Genomic DNA, 18,845 nt, shown 5'->3' with positions numbered 1-18,845 from the left:
ATAGATAGTGATGGCGCTAGATGTTTGGGTCCTATGGGCTAGGACGCTAGGCTCTTTAATAATAAGTACTGCCTTATCCTGAATGATTTTATACATTCTTGCGAGGGTTGGATGGGGTTTGTAGTGGACTCGTAGTGTGTTGAATAAGGTATGCCAAACTTTCAAGTAGATTTGCACTTTTGCGTCTTTTGGCAACTTCCCATCTCTTTTATGAAGCTTCTATAGTCTAAGACCCTTTTTTAAATTTACATGTACAACTTTCTGGCTCAGTTATTTCCTAGCGAACCTCCAGCTTATTGATATGTATATAATGTATAGTATGTGCTACACTAAATTATGATGCATTTTAATACCCACTGTCGATGCTTCTATTAAATTTATGACTTAAAATGTGTTGGATTTGTCAGTAACAATGTGGAAGGTGAAGGCAATTTGTTACCAGTCAGTACAACGTATGGTAGGTGTTCCAGCCATTTCTCTATTAGACTACCAGCTGCTTTTGCTTGCTAACCTTTGAATTTGGTTTGAATTTAAAATCAATATTTTTCTCACCAGAAACCTTCCTGCCTTGCATCGGATTGCTACATTGCACCATGATGAGTTGGGTCAGGTATGTGTATTAGTAATAGCTGCTATTTTGGTGAAGCACCTTAGAGTATATCACTAAGCTTTTGGTGGTGATGCAGGAAACACTTCTGAACCTGCTACTTCACAATTACCCTCATTACAATCTATATGATAAGGCAGAAAAGCTTAGGTCAAAGGCACCACGTTTCGAAGCACACTCAAATCAGCAGGTAATTTCTATTTCCTCAACCCGTATATTACTTTTGAGATTCCTAAGATGGTGGTCATGCAATATGGTAGTTGTGTTACAAGTTGTCTGATATTAACTTTTTGTTTTTACGTGGCGTTACTTAATCTGTTTGTTAGAAATATAATGAAAATGAAGTTTGTGAGTTGAAGGATCTCGCAAACCGATATGGCTGATTCTTTGTTGTGGCCCTGTGTGAACCATGTATAGGATTTCATTTTCGTTGAGATTCTTATTTTCATTACCGTTATTGTTGAATTGGTAGTGTTATAGCATTTATGTGTCTTGTGATAATTCTTTTCTTTTATGTGGAGTGTGTTAATACCCCCACCCAACTTTCCTTTTACGATTCTGCGGTACATTGCAATGCGGACAAGATTAAGCACCATTCGGTTAGAGCACACACGGATGCAAAAAGAAAGTCTTTTGCAAGCAAAATTTCAAAGCACTGGCTCGGCACTTTGCTTCGAGTCCAAAGTGCAACAAATGGGTGTGATAGTTCGGCTACTGGTGGGAAATTCACGAGAGGACTGTGTTCATGCGAGAAAGGAATGAAGAAGGCTTTGAGGCCATACTTTGAGCTTACAAATGTAAGTCAGGAGTCATTTAAGATATTCTTTCCTCTTAAACATAAACATGCTTAAGTCTATTATGTATTTCTAAGCATGAAGTCACTCGAGTGCTCTAAAGGCTTATTATTTATTAATGTAACTGTATATATACTTCTTTTTCTTCGAAAGTAAGATGGATTTGATCCATATAGTGAAGCCACCACAGTTTGCTAACCGTTTAAAACTGATATGGTTATTTGTAAAATATTTCAGTTTGATATATATGTAGTGTTTGTAGGTTCTAAAATGGATGTAAGATCATCTATCAATGAACTTCAATCCTTATCTAATTTGAATATATATACTTCTATATGTGCTTTAATCTGAATGCAAACACTATGATTGATAGTCTGATGCTAGCTAGAATTGCATTGCATCATATCATAGATTCTTTAACAAGGTAATGAAACTTCAGTTAGATGACTTGAGTCACTAAGAATGTACCCCTACAATTTCTCTCTTCCTTATTTCTTTTTTGTTTTTCATTTCATTGTCTAACATGCCTTTGTTTGGCCATTGCAGAAGCAATTACAGATGCACTAGCCAGAAGTGCACTGTGAAGAAACGTGTAGAGATATCATTTCAGAATCCATCAATTGAAATAACGATATATGAAGGCCAACATAACCACCATTGCCCGGCAACACGTACTACGAGGAAATGCTTCTAGACTGCTGGCTAATCCGATATTCACTTCAACGCCAGGGGGACCAAGTTTTCATCAAGAGCTACTGATGTAGGTTCCTCGCACTAGGTGGGTGAGGATGCTCACTTGCAACGACGTTCAACACACTATTAGATTTATTTTGCTCACGAGGAATGACAAAACAGATAGGAACATCAGCACAGCAGGAACTCCAAACCCCCATTTCCATCCAAAATGATCTGGAATGTAAACTATGACAGTCATTGAAATTAAAATAGAAAGTCCAATTGATGCATAGTACCAGCTGAAGTAACTCTGTAAGATTCTCTTATAATTTGGACCGTCTTCTTTTCTTTTTAGTTGATCTGCTCCAAAGCCCATGGAGCATGGTCTAATGCCGCCACTTCATATGGCCATCAGAACAAATGATGAATATAGAAGTGCCAACTGCCTTGAATTTGGGGATTTGCTGTTTTGTGGCTTCCCCATTTTTGGAATCATTCTTTGTTAGCCATAGTAGAACTACTCCTTGCGAAGCAGAGATATAAAACTGGATTAATAAATAAAAAGAAATTTTCTTTTTGTGCACTTAAAGATGATCGATCTCGACAAGATCATAGTATAATCCGGCTACCTATTGTTCGTGTTCTAAGCAATTTTTTATCCTTGGAATTTTGTTATAATCAATTAGCTTTGTAAAGGCATTTTACAGTTTTAGATTTAACAAGAAGTCATGCACATTTTTAAGGCCAATTAAAATGTTTTAACTTCGTAACATTACTTACTTCAGTGTATTGATGAATTAACCAAAAGTTAATATGCTAAGTGAAATCAAAATAATTGGAGTTCTGCACAACTATATTTCCGTCAATAACTCTATATGTATTGTACAGGAAGGTTGTCAAGTACTCAAGACATGTTCTAAGTATATCCACGATTAACCACCAATCCATACAATTATTGACATTCTGTCTGGCGAACCGGTTACATAATTTTTTTTTTTTTTTTTTTTTTTCTTCTTCTAAAGGAAATGAATGTAATTAATTTGATTTCTTAAAATGGTGATTTCTTTCTTAATTGTTGCCAAATATCAATGAAAGCTGTACAAACTAATGGCAATAAGTTTCCACCCAAAAAAAAAAGGAAGTAAAGAATTTAGAGAACGTTAATAATTTGGTAAATGTTGTATAACTTCATTAACATAATACCTATTTTTTTGGTAAATTAGTTTGTGGATATACACTAATAATTATATATTGACTAAGTTACAGGCAATTAAATACCTTTTCGAATATATTTATTCGAAACATGACAGTGCAGCAAAATTCAAAGCAAACAAAGAACACAACTAGCATATTGAAGTGTTTTTTCTTATTAAAGTTTTATGTCAGACCTGGACCTGTATTAATCTAAACCATGTTACATAATATATCCATTCAAACAAATGTAATATGTTACTAATTTACATACATTCATTCCTTTGATTTTCTCCACCCCAATTTTTTTTTCTTAGCACGTGCAACGCACATGCCCGTTTACTAGCATATGCATAAAAAAGATTGAGCGAAAATGAAAGTTGCAGCAAAAAAGGCATGTGGATGCTATGAGTCCTCACTTTTCGAATATGCGCAAACAGACAAGGCAAAGAATAGGTAGTACACAAGTTCACATCTATTCCCATACAAATGTTCATATGGATGGTACAAGTACAACAAGGACCACTTCGACTTCTATTCACGATGATCAACTTCTATGTAATAAAATAGCAGCAAGTAAGCATATCTGTTTTTTTGGTATATATAATCAATCAATTTTTTGTTATTACTTCGACCTTGATATTTAATTATGGTTTTGCTCTCTTTATATACCTTTGCTATCTTCAATGCAGGTGCAGTCTAAAGGCACCAATTTACTCTAACAGCTCATTTTAAGGTGTACCAATGCCTGTGTGGTATCCGTATTTTGTAGAGATACCTTAAGTTGGAATAAGGGCTTTTAAAGGACTATTCTTCTGTATTTATTTCATTTCGTTATTTCACACCAATAGGCACTCGCTGTTTTTTTAACATGTACAGAAGATATAGTGTAAAACATTGGTGGGCTCTTTCAGAAGGTTTAAATAAAGCGTAAAACGTGTTTGGACTATACAACATATCCTTCAACCCCCACCTATAGCATCTCTGTTACCACTAAAGGATCTATGCTCCTTTATCCTTTTTCACATGTAGTCTAGAAATTTTGAGCGGTGCATCGTACCTTCAGTGATAATACTTCTTGCAGGCATGCTTGCTGAATGGCCAATTGATTGTAAACTTGGAATAAAAACAACAATTTGTATATCAGTTGCAAGGCTCTTAGTGCTTTTTCTATTTGGGATTGGTGCCATTGCTCTGGCAAGTAAAATAGTTAACATATTGGATTGTGGTGATCAAATATATAATTTTGTGGTTCTACCGCAAAACACAACTCCAAGTGCCATATTACTTGCTGGGAGCATTTGCCAGCTTGAAGCGGTATGTAGTTCATGCGGCTTCTTCCCTTTTCTTCTGGCCAGTATATCTTTGTCATTTTTTCTCTTACCCATGTAAATCGCCATTTTCTTTAATTTGATACCATGTATTTGAGATACACAATGAAGATTTTCTTTAAATATTCAATTTTTTTGTTATGTCTACGTTCTCCATCACATGTCATCATGTCAACAAATGTTGCGAAATACCAGAGCCAACGTCATCAGTCAAATAGAAACAATTACTCAAAACCACCTCACCAGTTCACGACTTCACGCTCAACGAGTGTGCCCAAAAAACTTTTAATTTATTGTCCAACATGCAATCAAGCGAAAAAAAAAGACTATGTGAGTAACTCCATATTAAATACTATGCCATTGTAACTCTATTTTGGATGGTTTATTAACAAACCAAATGACTCAGCTTTTGGAGGGTATGTCCCATTCTTCCAATTCAATACCTACGGTTGCATATTACCTATTTACCTAAGATTTGGATATTGGTTTCAGTGCATAACTTTACATAGATGCTTTTGATGCACTAACCTTTTATCTTTGTCGTTTGCAACGTGCACTTGCTAGGATGAGCGACTCAAAGTACATGTGATTTGGAGCTATACTTAGAAGTTTATTGCTTACGTATGTCTGGAAATCAAATAGGCATGGAGTTCCATTCAATTCAAATTTTAAACGGCTGTCAGTGTATATGCTCAAGCATAATGTCAATTGTAAGTGTGCTCACCCAAATTATGCTTACACTCATCCTTCAATTTTGTTTGACATCGCGTGCATAGCACGTGCATCTTGCTAGTACATGTAATAATTATGCATGTAGAAATTATTGATGTGTACAGTGATTATACATGTAATAATTATGCATGTAGTAATTATGCATGTAATAATTTTGCATGTAGGAATTATTAATGTGTACAGTGATTATACATGTAATAATTATGCATGTAGGAATTATTGATGTGTACAGTGATTATACATGTAATAATTATACATGTAATAATTATGCATGTAATAATTATACATGTAATAATTATGCATGTAGTAATTAAACGACGCGGCTAGGTCGTTTGTATTTCACACCAAACGGTCTCGTCACACCGTCTCGGATCGCGGTCCAAAACGATGTGGCCATGTCGTTTTTAGGATTTGAATTGGAAAAAAGCGATTTATCTGTTTTTGCGAAACTAAACGTGTGGCCACAACGTTTGAAGTTAGTCACAAACGACATGGCCACACCGTTTGGACTAGGTCCCAACGATAATGGCCGTATGTCGTTTGAGATTTGAACTTGGAAAAAGACTTGTCTTTTTTTTGCCATTTGAGCGGTGTGGCCACACGTTCAAGACTAAGTCCAAACGGTGTGGCCATGTCGTTTAAGACTAAGTACAAACGGTGTGGCCACACCGTTCAAGACTAAGTCCAAACGGTGTGGCCATGTCGTTAAGACTAAGTACAAACGGTGTGGCCACACCGTTCAAATGGCAAAAAAACAGACAAGTCTTTTTTCCAAGTTCAAATCTCAAACGATATGGCCATGTCGTTTGTGGCATTTGGTACTTAAGCCAAACATCAATTAACAACTGTTCTTTATTTAGGATCCTTCGGTGCGTTTCGAGAACTCTGGAAACTCGAATGACGTGGATGATGTTCAACCGCTTTCAATGGATACAACAGAAATATTTACTACGGAAGAGGTACATAGTAGGCATTGTTTTCACTTGTTTTTATTTTCTAAATGAAATTATATTAGTTTATTGATTGTTGTTTTCTTTCATATCTTTAGGTATTTCATACACGTAGTGACGTAATTGGTTGGGCAACTGCTCGGGGAAAACAATGTAATGTGGCTGTGGTAATTGGGAAGTCGCAATGCTACTTGGAACCGAAAGTACCAAGGCTGGATTTAGATTGCGAGTTTGAGTGTATCGTTCACACAAAAAAGCGAGAAAGTTAATAAAAGAAATACGGGAACCATGAAACGTGGATGTCCATTTAAGTTAAGATGTATTTTCCAACGGCACGTCGATAGTTGGAAAAATTGTGGATTCTTAATGGTGTTCACAACCATCCATTAGCGAACACCCTTGAAGGACATGCATTTGCTACTCGACCGACCGTTCCACAATTCGAGTTCTTGTCGGAGATGACTCAAAATGGAGTTAAGCCTAAAGAAAGTTTTGAAGTCCATCGGGACATAGGTTTCTGATAACCTATCTAGCATATTTCAAGTCTACAATGCCGGCACAAGGTGAGGACATTGGATATGAGCGGTCGCCTTCGCAAATCACGAGATTGCGTGAGTTGTTAGCGAAAAACCATTATTTCGAGGAGGTGAGAGGGATATGAATACGGATGAGATAACGGGATTGTTATGGGCCCATCCGGGCCGGTGTTAAAATGGCTCGGACTTTTCAAAAGTTTTCATCATAGACGCGCGACCTACAAAACCAATAAGTATCGGTGGCCTTTTGTGCGGTTTGTGGGGGTGACTTCAACACGGAAGTCTTTCACGGTCTGTCAAGTGTTGCTCCATCCGAAAAGCGATAGACTATGAGTGGGCTTTCGTCGGTTTAACGGTTTCTTTGGGTGAAGAAAGGCCATCGTGATGGGTGTCCGCGGGGACTTGGCCTTGATGGAGTCTTTGATATATTGTGTTTCTGGCGCAAAGCATCTCGTAGATGGCATATCTCTATGTCGTCCTTGAAAATGCAATGATTTTTCCCCACCACGAAATTAGTAGATAAAGGCCGGTTCTGGAACAAGCGATGTAGTGAAATCGAGGGATGAGGATATCTTCAACCGTAGAATTGTTGCTTTGGAAAAACACTATAGGGTTGAGTACTCAATTTTGTTAGTTATCTGCGAGAGACTTGGTTTACCTTACAAGGATCGATTAGGATGTTGTTGACGGATCAACACATTCACTTTGGGAATCCTACAACGACCCGATAAGTCGAAGGGTCTCATGCTTTCGGGTGAAGCGTGTTCTAGGAAACACAAACGGACATGATTTTCTAAGTATGTTTTACTTGATCCACCCGATTTTAGAGATCCGGTATGCGAGATTAGAGGTGCGTTCGAGAAGAGTCCGATTTGTAACCCGGACCACCACCGGATTCCTTTATTTAAGTGAACTTAGAAACACGGTCTCAAGAAAATGTTTGGACTTGCTTTATGAAGAACTAGATACCCGTGTAAGGCGTCTTTGCTAAAGACTCGAGTTCATTTGTGGGTGTTATTTGCGCACCGGTCATGGATTGTCATGTGCTCACGAAATCATTGAACTTCAAAAGCAAGAACGTTCCATATCTTTGAGTCTTATCGATCCCTTTTGGAAAACTCGTCTGCATTTTCCAAGTGTGTCGATTGGGTGTTGGTCCCGATTGTAGACCTTCCGATGGATATATATGTTTATGAAAAGGTATGAAATGGCTTCCGAAGAAGAAGCGCAGGGGTTATGGTTAGAAAACTTATAGAGATTGTTGTGCGAAACTACATGGCTAGAACCACCTCGTGAGGAAGCGAAAACCAAAGGTCGACTAAGGGTAGCCTGCTGAGAGAAAGCTTCCAGCGAGGATGAGAACTCTTCAAAAACGAGATTCATCGGTTTTGAACATTCCCAACGTGAGCATGAAGAGTGGGTCTCGTCATGACAATCGAGAATGTGCGCCAAATTCCAAGCCTTCTCATAAATTCCAAAGCTACTCCAAACCCCACCTCGGAGAAGTCTTCTCGAAAACCACCTTTGCCACACAAAAAACCACACCACGGAATAACTCTTCTCAAAAATCACCTTTACCACCTAAAACAACCACACCACGGAATAACTCTTCTCCGAAAATCACCTTTACCACCTAAAACAACCACACCCGAATAACTCTTCTCAAAAATCACCTTTACCACCTAAAACAACCACACCACGGAATAACTCTTCTAAAAAAATCACCTCAAAAAGTTAGACATTGGCATCCCGAGGGAGAGAGACATTCTGGTTTGGACATTCCAAAAGAACCGCACAAATATATTGTTAAAGTGGATGACCACGTGGGTGATGGCAATTCTTGAGTATAGAGCAATGTGCATTGCATTAGGAAGAAAGTCGGGAAGAGTGGTGGGTGGATGAAAATGAGTTGTTACAAGAACTTAATGACAACCTCCCCTATCTTTGTACATTGTACACTCCGCGGTGAGATTAGGTGCGTGAAACCTACAATTTCCCATGAATGCGGTTGGGCACCCCCCTCGTAAGTGGATGAGCATGCCCTTTCTTTGGATATCTATTTGCTTGAGATTTAATGTCGATCCTCGTACATTTAGGAAGTATGTCTTGCCATCTTATTTTGCCCGAGAACCCAAACAAATCCCGAGAGAGTAAAGAAAGTGTTGGGTACCGCTTACGTCTGGGGATGTCATTTTGTCCATGTTGAACTTGTTGATGATTGTCCGGTTCCAAAACCGATCACGAAGATGGCGTAGAGCTCGACACTTTAATTGCGAATAGTTGGGATATTTTGCATTACAAGCAAGACAAGCACAATTTACTGACATTGAACATTCCCGATTTAGTATTGGAAGGCGAAAGCACACACTAATGATGGGGCGAAATACCAATAATAGATGTTGACTAGGAATAAGTCTATGTAATTAATGTTCATGTGGTTGGAATTGTAATTTTGTTTTTGATACAATTTTCTTAAATTTGATGGTATTTTTTGTCGAATTAATTGTATGGATGTATGTATGTTTGTTTGATTTTGGAAAAAATGACTTTTGGCAAAAAAAATTCTCTTTTTTGGCATTTGGGATGATGTGGCCACACCGTTTGGACTTAGTCTCAAACGATGTGGCCATGTCGATTGAAACTAAAACTAGGAAAAATATGACTTCTTTGTTTTTGGGCATTTGGGCCGGTGTGGCCATATCGTTTGTAATTAGTTTAAAGCGACACGGCCACCGCTTGGGCTAAGTCAAAACGGTGTGGCCATGTAGTTTGAAATTTGAACTTGGCAAAAAAATTCTCTTTTTTTGGCATTTGAATGACGATGGCCACACCGCGTTTTGGACTTAGTCACAAACGGTGTGGCCATGTCGTTTGAAACTAAAACTTGGAAAAATATGACTTGCTGTTTTTTGGGCATTTGGACGGTGTGGCCATGTCGTTTGAAACTAAAAGTTGGAAAAAAAAATGACTTGCTGTTTTTTTGCCTCTTGGACGGTGTGGCCACACCGTTTGGGACTAACTCATACATGTCTTTTTCTTTAGTTCTGTTCACTGCCCTGGGCTGCCTCTGCTCCTTTAAAACCAATTTCTGGAAGTGCACATCGTTGGTATTATCTCCTTTTGTGTTTCAGAAGTACTTAGTTTGGTGTATTCTGAGCAGGTGGTGAAGAAAGACTGCGTAGATGGTTACCAGCTTCTCTAAAGCTTAGAGGCCAACCACAAGAAAGTGAATTAGTCTCATTGAAAGGCCAAGATGAGCACTAGCAGCTAGTTTGTTTCCTCAACTGTATCAGCATTTTAACAAGAGATCTTCTTCACATTTTCCTAAAATTTCAGAGAGATGGAGCAAAGGGCATTCTCACAATTCTTTATCCAAGCGATTCAGATTACTTGTGTTTCTCACAAGTGCATCTGTTTGTACACTGTCTGGAGAACCAATGTCACCACGTCTTTGCCCACATTCTTTTTGCAATTACTGCTTCGCTGATTACTCGCCAGCCTAGTGGAATGTGCTACAAAATTGTTGTCCTCGACCGTAACTTCATATCCAACCCAGTGTTAGTGTGTGTGTAACTTGATAACAGATGACCCTACGGCAATTGCACCATTCTGACAGCTGACTTCAGAACTCAATTTAATCATGTATCAGATATAGAAAAAGTCTGTTTGGTGTCTGTATTGAGATTGTAATGTTTTAAACCAATTTTGCACTCTGATTCTTCATAATATTTCTTTGATAAGATTTATTTCTTTGATAGATTATTAATTTTACATGATCTAATTGACGAACGGTAGTAAGCCTCGCTTCAGAATTGTGTTCGTATAAGGCCTTCGGGGATTACAAAAAGACATTGTCTGGTTTGACCCCAAGCCTTTCTATTCTGCCCAGGGGATTCAATTTAACCCTGAATGATCAGCGGTTGCATCTCTACATTCATTTTCTTTCAGATTTTAACAAGAGCAGTCTATTACCAACGCAGAACCCTACATCCAATCCAAGCGTTTTCTTGACTCGTTACATGTGCACTGGAGATTATTCCTAAGCCATTGTAATAAATAAATAAATAAATAATGCAAAGTCATTGTGATAAATAAATAATGCTCTTTGTTTTTCAAAAATTCTTTAGCAACACACAAAATGAACCGAAAATTGTGAATACAATGACGTGGCACTCATCAGGCAGGATGCGTGTGTATTTCTCAAAGAAGTACTGCAAATCAAGGTCTCTCTGCTTGCCACGTCATTGTGTTCACAAATTCGGTTCAAAGTGTGTGTTGCTGTAGAAGCACTCTTTGTTTTTTGCCTGTGTGAACAAAGTCATTTTCCCCTTTCGAGAAACATCTCTAGACCCACCTATGTGAATTATTGGTGTTTGAGACAAAGGTTAGGTGGGTCGTGTGACTACAACGAACCTGAGCAGCCTTCCCCCTTGCATTAGGAAATCGAGCGTCTTCTCTTCTTCTTGTGTTTCTTATCACTATGGCTCATGCGGTGATATCCGGTGTGTTGGAGCAATTGCGTTCGATCCTCCAAACAGATCAGGTGAATCTATTGGCGGGTGAAGCTAATGAAAGCGAAAAACTCGATGATACACTCGTTTTTATCCAAGCAGTGGTTGAGGATGCAGAGGAAAAGCAAGTCAACAACGCAGTAGTAAAGGTTTGGTTAGAACGACTCACACGCATCTTATATGATGCTGACGATGTATTGGACGACTGGAAAACCGAAATTCTCAGCTCACAGATCCAACTACTTGATGACGACAATGCTCCTGTCAGTGACAAGCTTTGGTCCTGCTTGTTTTCTCTATTTTCTTGTTTAAAAAGTCTTGTTGTACGCCATGATGATAGTAGTAAGATGATTGACATAAACGAAAGACTAGATCGGATTGTTAAAGATAAAGCTTTGCTTGATCTGAATGAAAGGCAAAGTCGTGAAGAACCTCGACCAGTAACGAGCTCTTTTGTTGATGCATCTGAGATCTATGGTCGTGTTGATGATATATATAGTATAGTAAGCATGTTACTGAGTGAGACTAGTCATCAAGATTCACATGTCCCACTCATCTCTATAGTTAGTACAGCGGGTTTCGGCAAGACGACCCTTGTGCAACTAATCCTCAAAGATAAGGAAGTGATGAAGAACTTTGAAAAGCTGATGTGGGTTTGTGTCTCGCAGCCTTTTAATCTTGAAAGGGTGGCCAAATCTATTATTGAAGAAGCTACTGGTAATGTCCCTAAAACTGTAGCGTGGCAAGCTCTGCATAAAAGTTTGTCTGAATCCGTACGCGGAAAGAAGTTCCTTCTTGTGCTAGATGACGTATGGACCTATGATTCAGAGATTTGGAGAAAGTTGAGGGTCTCACTGGATGGTGGTGCACAGGGAAGCAGAATAATAATCACCACACGAGATGAGAACATTGCAGAGAAGATGGGCTCCACCTGTATACATAGGTTGGGGCAATTGTCTCCTGAAGATTGTTGGTCAATCTTTAAACATATAGCTCTTAGGGAAATAGAAGACAATCGCGAAAAGTTTGAAGAAATTGGACAAAATATTGCATGGAAGTGTAAGGGTGTCCCTCTAGCGGTAAAGATTATCGCGAGTGTTATGCGCCACAAAAGATCTGTAGTAGAATGGAAAGATGTACTAGCAAGTAACATATGGGAAGAAATGTCGAAAGATGAGCATGAGTTTTTACCTTCTCTTTTATTAAGTTATTATGCATTGCCTTCGCGTTTGAGGCGATGTTTTTCTTATTGTGCTATCTTTCGTGAAGATGCGAAAATATATAAAGATGAATTGGTCAAGCTTTGGATGGCGCAAGGGTTTTTAAGCTATGATAGCTCAAAAGATCTAGAGAAAACTGGTACAAACTATTTCAATGATCTCGCGATGCGCTCTTTGTTCCAAGACTTTAAAAAAGACAGTGAAGGCAACGTGTTTTGTTGCAAGATGCATGATCTTGTGCATGATTTTGCCCGACATCTCGCAAAGAAGGAATCCTTTATGGAGAATGATAAAGAGGTTGGTAACATCAGGTTGCGTCATTTTGGTGTAGCAAAAGCAAATGATGTGGAGGATACTAGTGCGCATTTTAAATTAATAATTATATGTCAGATGACATGCCTTCGGGTATTGGATTTGTGTGACAGTTATTTTGAAGAACTTCCAGATGAGGTGGAGAGATTGCTACATCTGAGACTCCTCGATCTGTCTGATAACAGAAAGATGAAGAAATTACCTGAAACAGTATGTAATCTATTTAATTTACAGACGTTGAAACTAAATAGGTGTAGATTTCTCAAAAAACTACCAGAGGGAATTGGGAAATTACGTAATCTCAGACATCTCGAACTTGAAGGAACTGATGAGTTGAGTTATTTCCCAAGGGGTTTGGAGCGATTGAGCTGCCTTAGAACATTAAGTAAAGTGGTATTGGATCGTGATGGTGGAAAAGGATGCCAGATTGGAGAGTTAAAACTTCTAGACCATATCCAAGGAGAACTAAGAATAGAGGGATTGGGACAAATGGCGGACTCAATAGAGGCAGTACTAAAGAAAAAAGACAAGCTCCGGTCCTTGGTTTTACGGTTTTCTGAACAAAGACAGGATGCTAATGGAGAAGAAGAAAAGAGAAAAAGGATAGAGAGTGTTTTGGATGGTCTCCAGCCGCATACAAACTTGGCAGTGTTGAAGATAGAACGTTACAAAGGGAATAGATTTCCGTTGTGGATCTCAAGCAATACAGCCTTACCCAATCTGGTGAAACTGGAACTGAGTTGGTGCTATCAATGCTCGGAATTGCCTGCTTTGGGGAGACTTCAAAACCTTGAAGACCTTAAATTTTTGCAGCTGCGCTCAGTGAAACGCATCGGATGCGAGTTTTATGGACTGGGAAGTACTGATGGTACTTCTACTGGCGGTGAAGATTCAGTACAATCAGTAGTAGTGTTCCCGGAGTTACATACGCTTACGATTCAGTATATGGAAGAGTGCGAGGAGTGGCATCTGCCGTTCCGAAGAGGCGTGGAGATTTTTCCAAAGCTTCGCACATTGACTGTGCATGATTTGATGAAATTGCAAATGTTACCACCAGGCCTCGGGAAGCTAAAATCTCTGGAAGAACTTGAAATAGTAAGGATGGAATTTCAGGGCCTTAAGCTTTTCCAAATTGATGATAATGTTATTACTCTTAGCGCTCAAGAAGTTGCAGTGTTCCCAGTATTGAAGAAACTTACATTGTCTAGCTTGTGGGAGTGGGAGGAACAGGGGGATGAAATAAAGCTTCCAATAAGAAGAGATGAAGAAGGTGGAGAAGGTTTCATCATGCCCTGTCTTCAGGTATTGGAGATCTCGGATTGCCCTAAGTTGAAGGTGGTGCCGCACTACTTGTTTTCTCCCGCACTCAGAATTCTAACGATATGGAATTGTGGACAACTGACGGGGAGGCAACCTTGCCTTCCTCCCCTCCTTGAAGAGCTGGTATTATGCGACAATACAGGTTTTCTTTCAAAGTCTATATTGCCGCTGCTAATCAGTGGAATTGGTTCCCCCGATCACAACGAATATGACTACCCAAATCTTCACTCTTTCTCCATCTCTTATTCTACACAGTCGTCACTTCCCCAAGGCTTCAACCAACTCACTGCAATTCAAAATTTGAATTTTTTTGATTGTAAATTCCTTGACTTCATGCCAGAGGATTTGAAGCATCTCCCCATGCTTCAACTACTGGATATATCTAGTTGTCGAATTCTGAAAGAACGCTGCAGAAAAAGAGAAAGCTGGACCACCAATTCCCACATTCCAAAGATCGTACTTAATTGGATGAGGGATGAATTGATCCCAAAATAACCGAAGTGACTTGTTCACCTGCAAAGAAGAATCATGCATCAGCCCAACCCCAACAGGTAATTGATTTTATGATTTTCAAAATCCCTCATTTCTCCAAACACCAACCAACCCAATCCTCAAATCTCTCACTACTTCAAAAAAAATTAATGACATGAGATTAGTGCACAAAGGTTTGTTTTAGATAAGATATGAATGGGTTGTTTTTTGGAAAATAAGATTAAGAGAAATAAGATTTGTTCAGTATTTTATCTACATTTCTGTTTATTCTTGGCCGTTTGGTTTTTGGAAAATAAGATTAAGAGAAAGAAATGATTTGTTGAGGATTTGTTTTTAGAATTTGTGTCAATAAAGTTTTGCATTTTATCTGTAGCTGCTTCCTCAGGAAAATGTGCAAACCTGTGAGTTTAAGTTCTTCTTTCTCATTAGGTTACATTGCTCATCCTCGTTGCTTTTTCAAGTCTGCAGAGGAGAAAACTGTAGGAGGTATTTTGCTTCCTTCCACAGCCCGATCAAAACCAAAAGGAGGTGAGGTCGTTGCTGTTGGGGAGGGTAAGACTCTCGGGAAGAACAAGCTGGAAATTACTGTCAAGGTGATTTCATAGCCCTTTCCAATGCTCTGAACTGTTTGTTTGTGTATTGTTGTTAATATTGTTTTTTCCCTTGTTGTCTAGACTGGAGGGCAAATTGTGTACTCAAAATATGCTGGGACAGAACTCAAGTTTTGTGGATCAACTCATCTTTTATTGAAGGAAGATGACATTGTGGGTATTCTTGAGACTGACAAAGTCAAATAAAACTGCTGGTGGCTTGTTCTTAACTGAGGCTAGCAAGGATAAGCCTTCCATTGGAACTGTAAGTGGTCTTTGACATACCTTTTGTACGTAGTTGTCCAAATTTGGTTCTTAATAATGAACGTCCTGAGTTTATGGGGTTCTAACTAGTCTACTACTAAATGATGCACTATTTCTTCATATCTACGGCATTGCTGTATAAAAGGTTTAATAAAATGCATTGAGGGTTAAGCCTCAAGAGACGCCTTAAGCCTTTTATTTAGCGCCTTGAGGCTTAAGCCTCGCATGTTTTTATTTTTTTCCCATTTTTTTGAGAAATGCTAGACAGAAAAATAGAGATAGCGTCCTACCCATTTTAGGGGGTAGGACCATCCTAATCCACACCATATACCAAAAACAAGCAACGGGGCACCGGTTACGGATTTAGAGCAAAATGTTGGTTTTGTTTGTAATTAAAGTTTACTCCCAAGGACTAATGAGTTGAGAAGAATAATTCCCCAACTTTCTCTTTCGTTCAAGATCTCTTGTTGTCAATCTCGGTTAAGTTTCTTTTAACGGTTCGTTTTTGGAAATTTTGATGTTTGTTTTAACATGAATTCTTATTGCATGTTGATATTTAGATGATTGATTCTATGTGAACTGTTTGATTAGCTCTTAAAGTGGAGATTTTTATGCATGTAGTAACCATAAAACCTACACTAGATTTGATGTTTAAAGTTCTTGCTGATTTGATTTGGTTTTTTCAAAGAATAGTGGATTGTGAAGTGAAAAGATAGAAAACAAACAAATATTTCAAATCAGACTACTATGTCCAAAATTGAAAGTGAAATTGGCTTTATACACCTCAGGGATATTAGATATTTGATGCAGATAATGACTTTATCCATCTCTTACTCCCTTGAGAAGTTGTTTTCTTTCGTTGTCTACCTTTGTCAGGAAGGATTGAAAACTTTATGCTATCTAGCAGATTATTTGAGATAAAATTGTTTTTAGAATTGGCTTGAATATGTCTCTACTAAAAGGGATGATGGAGAAGTTGGAAGAATATTAGGAAATACATATTAAATTCCTGGAAAAGGAGAAGGACCCAATCAGCATGAAAATCTACCGCAAGTATGGACAGATGCGTGTCTTAATAATCAATTGAGTTCACACAGCAGATGGTGGAATTTTGTTGAATTCTGGACTTTTTTCTTCAGACGCCAACGATATCATCTGTAGGAGCAGCATACAATAACTTACAAGTTGATTCTTTTAAGTTGATGGAACTCCTTGGACCAGAGAAGGTTGATCCAACTGATGTCAAGCTGATTAAGGACAAACTTTTTGGTTACTCAACTTTCTGGGTGACTAATGAAGAGCCATTTGGGGACCTGGGTGAGGGTATACTTTTCCTTGGCAATCTAAGGGGTAATAGAGAAGATGTATTTTCCAAACTCCAGCATCAACTCACTGAACTCACTGGTGATAAGTACAAACTGTTTATGGTTGAAGAACCAAATTCAGAAGATTTAGATCCACGTGGTGGACCCCGAGTGAGCTTTGGTTTGCTGAGGAAAGAAGTTTCAGAACCAGGACCCACAACACTTTGGCAATATGTGATTGCACTCATTTTATTCTTACTTACCATTGGTTCTAGTGTAGAGTTGGGCATTGCACTCACGGAGGTATACAATTTTAGATGTTGCGTGTTGTTTCGTGTTTTGGCGAAAAAATGGATGTTTCTGTGTTTTGGCAATTGATCAATGTTTTATACATGGCATAAGAGAAATGAGAGTGGAGAAAGTGAAGAAGATATTCCAAAAATTTGACAATAACACAAGTCATATCTGGTAATCTCTGTAAACGGACTAACAAAACCTGCGAAGTCGAATATGAAACTTAGATTACAAAACTTAGATTCAACAAGTATTCCACATATCCCACAAAAATCTCTGAGTTTCAGCAACAATAAAATGTTATCACTTGATTTTTCTCTATAAGCATCTTTGTTACAAAAGCATAAGTAAACATAACAATAACAGAATTAAAACTTCAGAAAATGGTTAGTCAATCGTGATAATAACACAATAAACCCTAGACTCTATAACACATTTCCAGACTCAAGAAAGACACTCAATCTCTCAAGCTCTATAACACATTTCCACCCCAGACTCCAACAAGACTTCCAACAAGACTGCCAATGCTCAACACACTAAACCCTAAACGTTCCAAACTCAACATTGCTAAATCCAATGCTCCTTAACGATATCGTCCGCCAATGAACTTGCACCGGGTCAAATTGTATGCCTCCATGAACTCGTTCCGTGCATCGTCTGAATCGCTGATCCCCCCAATTCTGCGGGCCTTGATTGAGCAAAACGAAAATTTCATCAACGACGGGGTCTGTCAAAATTAAAACGAAAAACTACATTAGTATATACATTTACATTTATAAAATACCAAAACAAAACAAAACAAAATAAAAAAACAAAAAAACTAACGTTGTAAAGTATTAACTCACCAGATTATGATATGGAAGACTCTGTATGGAGTAGAGATTAAGATGATTAAGGTTTATCATTCGAATATGGCTATTGTTTTCATACCAACTCATGTATCTACTAACACACTCCCATGGATAAGACGGAATGGGTCCTCGATGTTCAAGTTGTATCAAGTGATTCTGCCATTTACTCCAATAGGAAGACACAACATTAAATTTCACATCGTACCCGCGTTCGGAAGTAGTTCGCGTCGAGGTCTTTGGTCTTGGGGGATCTGAAGGTACAAACTCCATATGACCCAACTGACGCACAACCCTCGAAACATTATTACTTTGCTCGACATTATCAAGAAAGCATATAAATCCCTCGAAAAATGCTATTTCATCCACCGCCCACCGTATAGCTCGGACTTGAAAGATAGGATACCATTCAACCTATCAAATATCATATGATCGAGGAAATTAATCATTAACCACATACTAATAATATCAATTAATAAATAAAACTATTTATATACAAAAATGCTTACATCGGTACAAGTCATATTATCAATCATCGCCGGGGTATGCTTGATAACGCAAATTGTTGTTTAGCATAAAAGATCGAAATAATCGAGTATTTATGAGTACGCGACATGCTTTCAACCGATAGTCATCGTTTGGGAATGGCACGAACCGGAAGTACTCATAAATCCATGCCTAGATTAATATAGACGGCCGGTTAATATTGTAATAGATATATAAAATTGACATTGAAAAGAAAAAAAAAAAAATAATAATACACGTAGGAGAGTGAAATAGCACGAAACACCCTTCACCTTGGCACTTGTGGCGGTCCAAACAAGCACAAGTAAGTAGCGTAAGAAATTTTGCACCCACGCCAGTAGTCTCGATC

At 38.3% G+C, this 18,845-nt stretch overlaps 1 protein-coding gene and 1 long non-coding RNA gene across 7 annotated transcripts; both read left to right on the top strand.

Moving 5' to 3' along the window:
• The first annotated feature begins 105 nt into the window (after positions 1-105).
• On the top strand, positions 106-797 carry LOC147520263 (uncharacterized). Its single transcript, XR_015214394.1, has 4 exons — positions 106-148; positions 408-457; positions 556-610; positions 687-797. It is a non-coding gene; the product is annotated as an uncharacterized LOC147520263 (long non-coding RNA).
• Positions 798-11,013: 10,216 nt separating this feature from the next.
• Positions 11,014-17,257, top strand: LOC147520262 (putative disease resistance protein RGA1). Of its 6 annotated transcripts, none has more exons than XM_086591844.1 (4): positions 11,014-14,730; positions 15,101-15,264; positions 15,346-15,526; positions 16,665-17,255. In XM_086591844.1, exon 1 carries the CDS (start codon positions 11,297-11,299, stop codon positions 14,672-14,674), a length of 3,378 nt encoding a protein of 1,125 aa, XP_086447970.1. In that variant the 5' UTR covers positions 11,014-11,296; the 3' UTR covers positions 14,675-14,730; positions 15,101-15,264; positions 15,346-15,526; positions 16,665-17,255. The 6 variants fall into 6 exon arrangements, with proteins under 6 accessions (XP_086447970.1, XP_086447968.1, XP_086447969.1 ...); XM_086591842.1 differs by having other exon boundaries at positions 16,402-17,255; XM_086591843.1 differs by having other exon boundaries at positions 15,140-15,264; positions 15,346-17,257.
• The last annotated feature ends 1,588 nt before the right edge of the window (positions 17,258-18,845 follow it).

This window comes from Coptis chinensis, chromosome 2, assembly GCF_015680905.1.
Source record: "Coptis chinensis isolate HL-2020 chromosome 2, ASM1568090v1, whole genome shotgun sequence".
In the NCBI taxonomy this organism is placed as follows: Eukaryota; Viridiplantae; Streptophyta; class Magnoliopsida; order Ranunculales; family Ranunculaceae; genus Coptis; species Coptis chinensis.
Note: the sequence above shows the minus strand (reverse complement) of the source record. Positions and strands in the feature narration are given on the sequence as shown.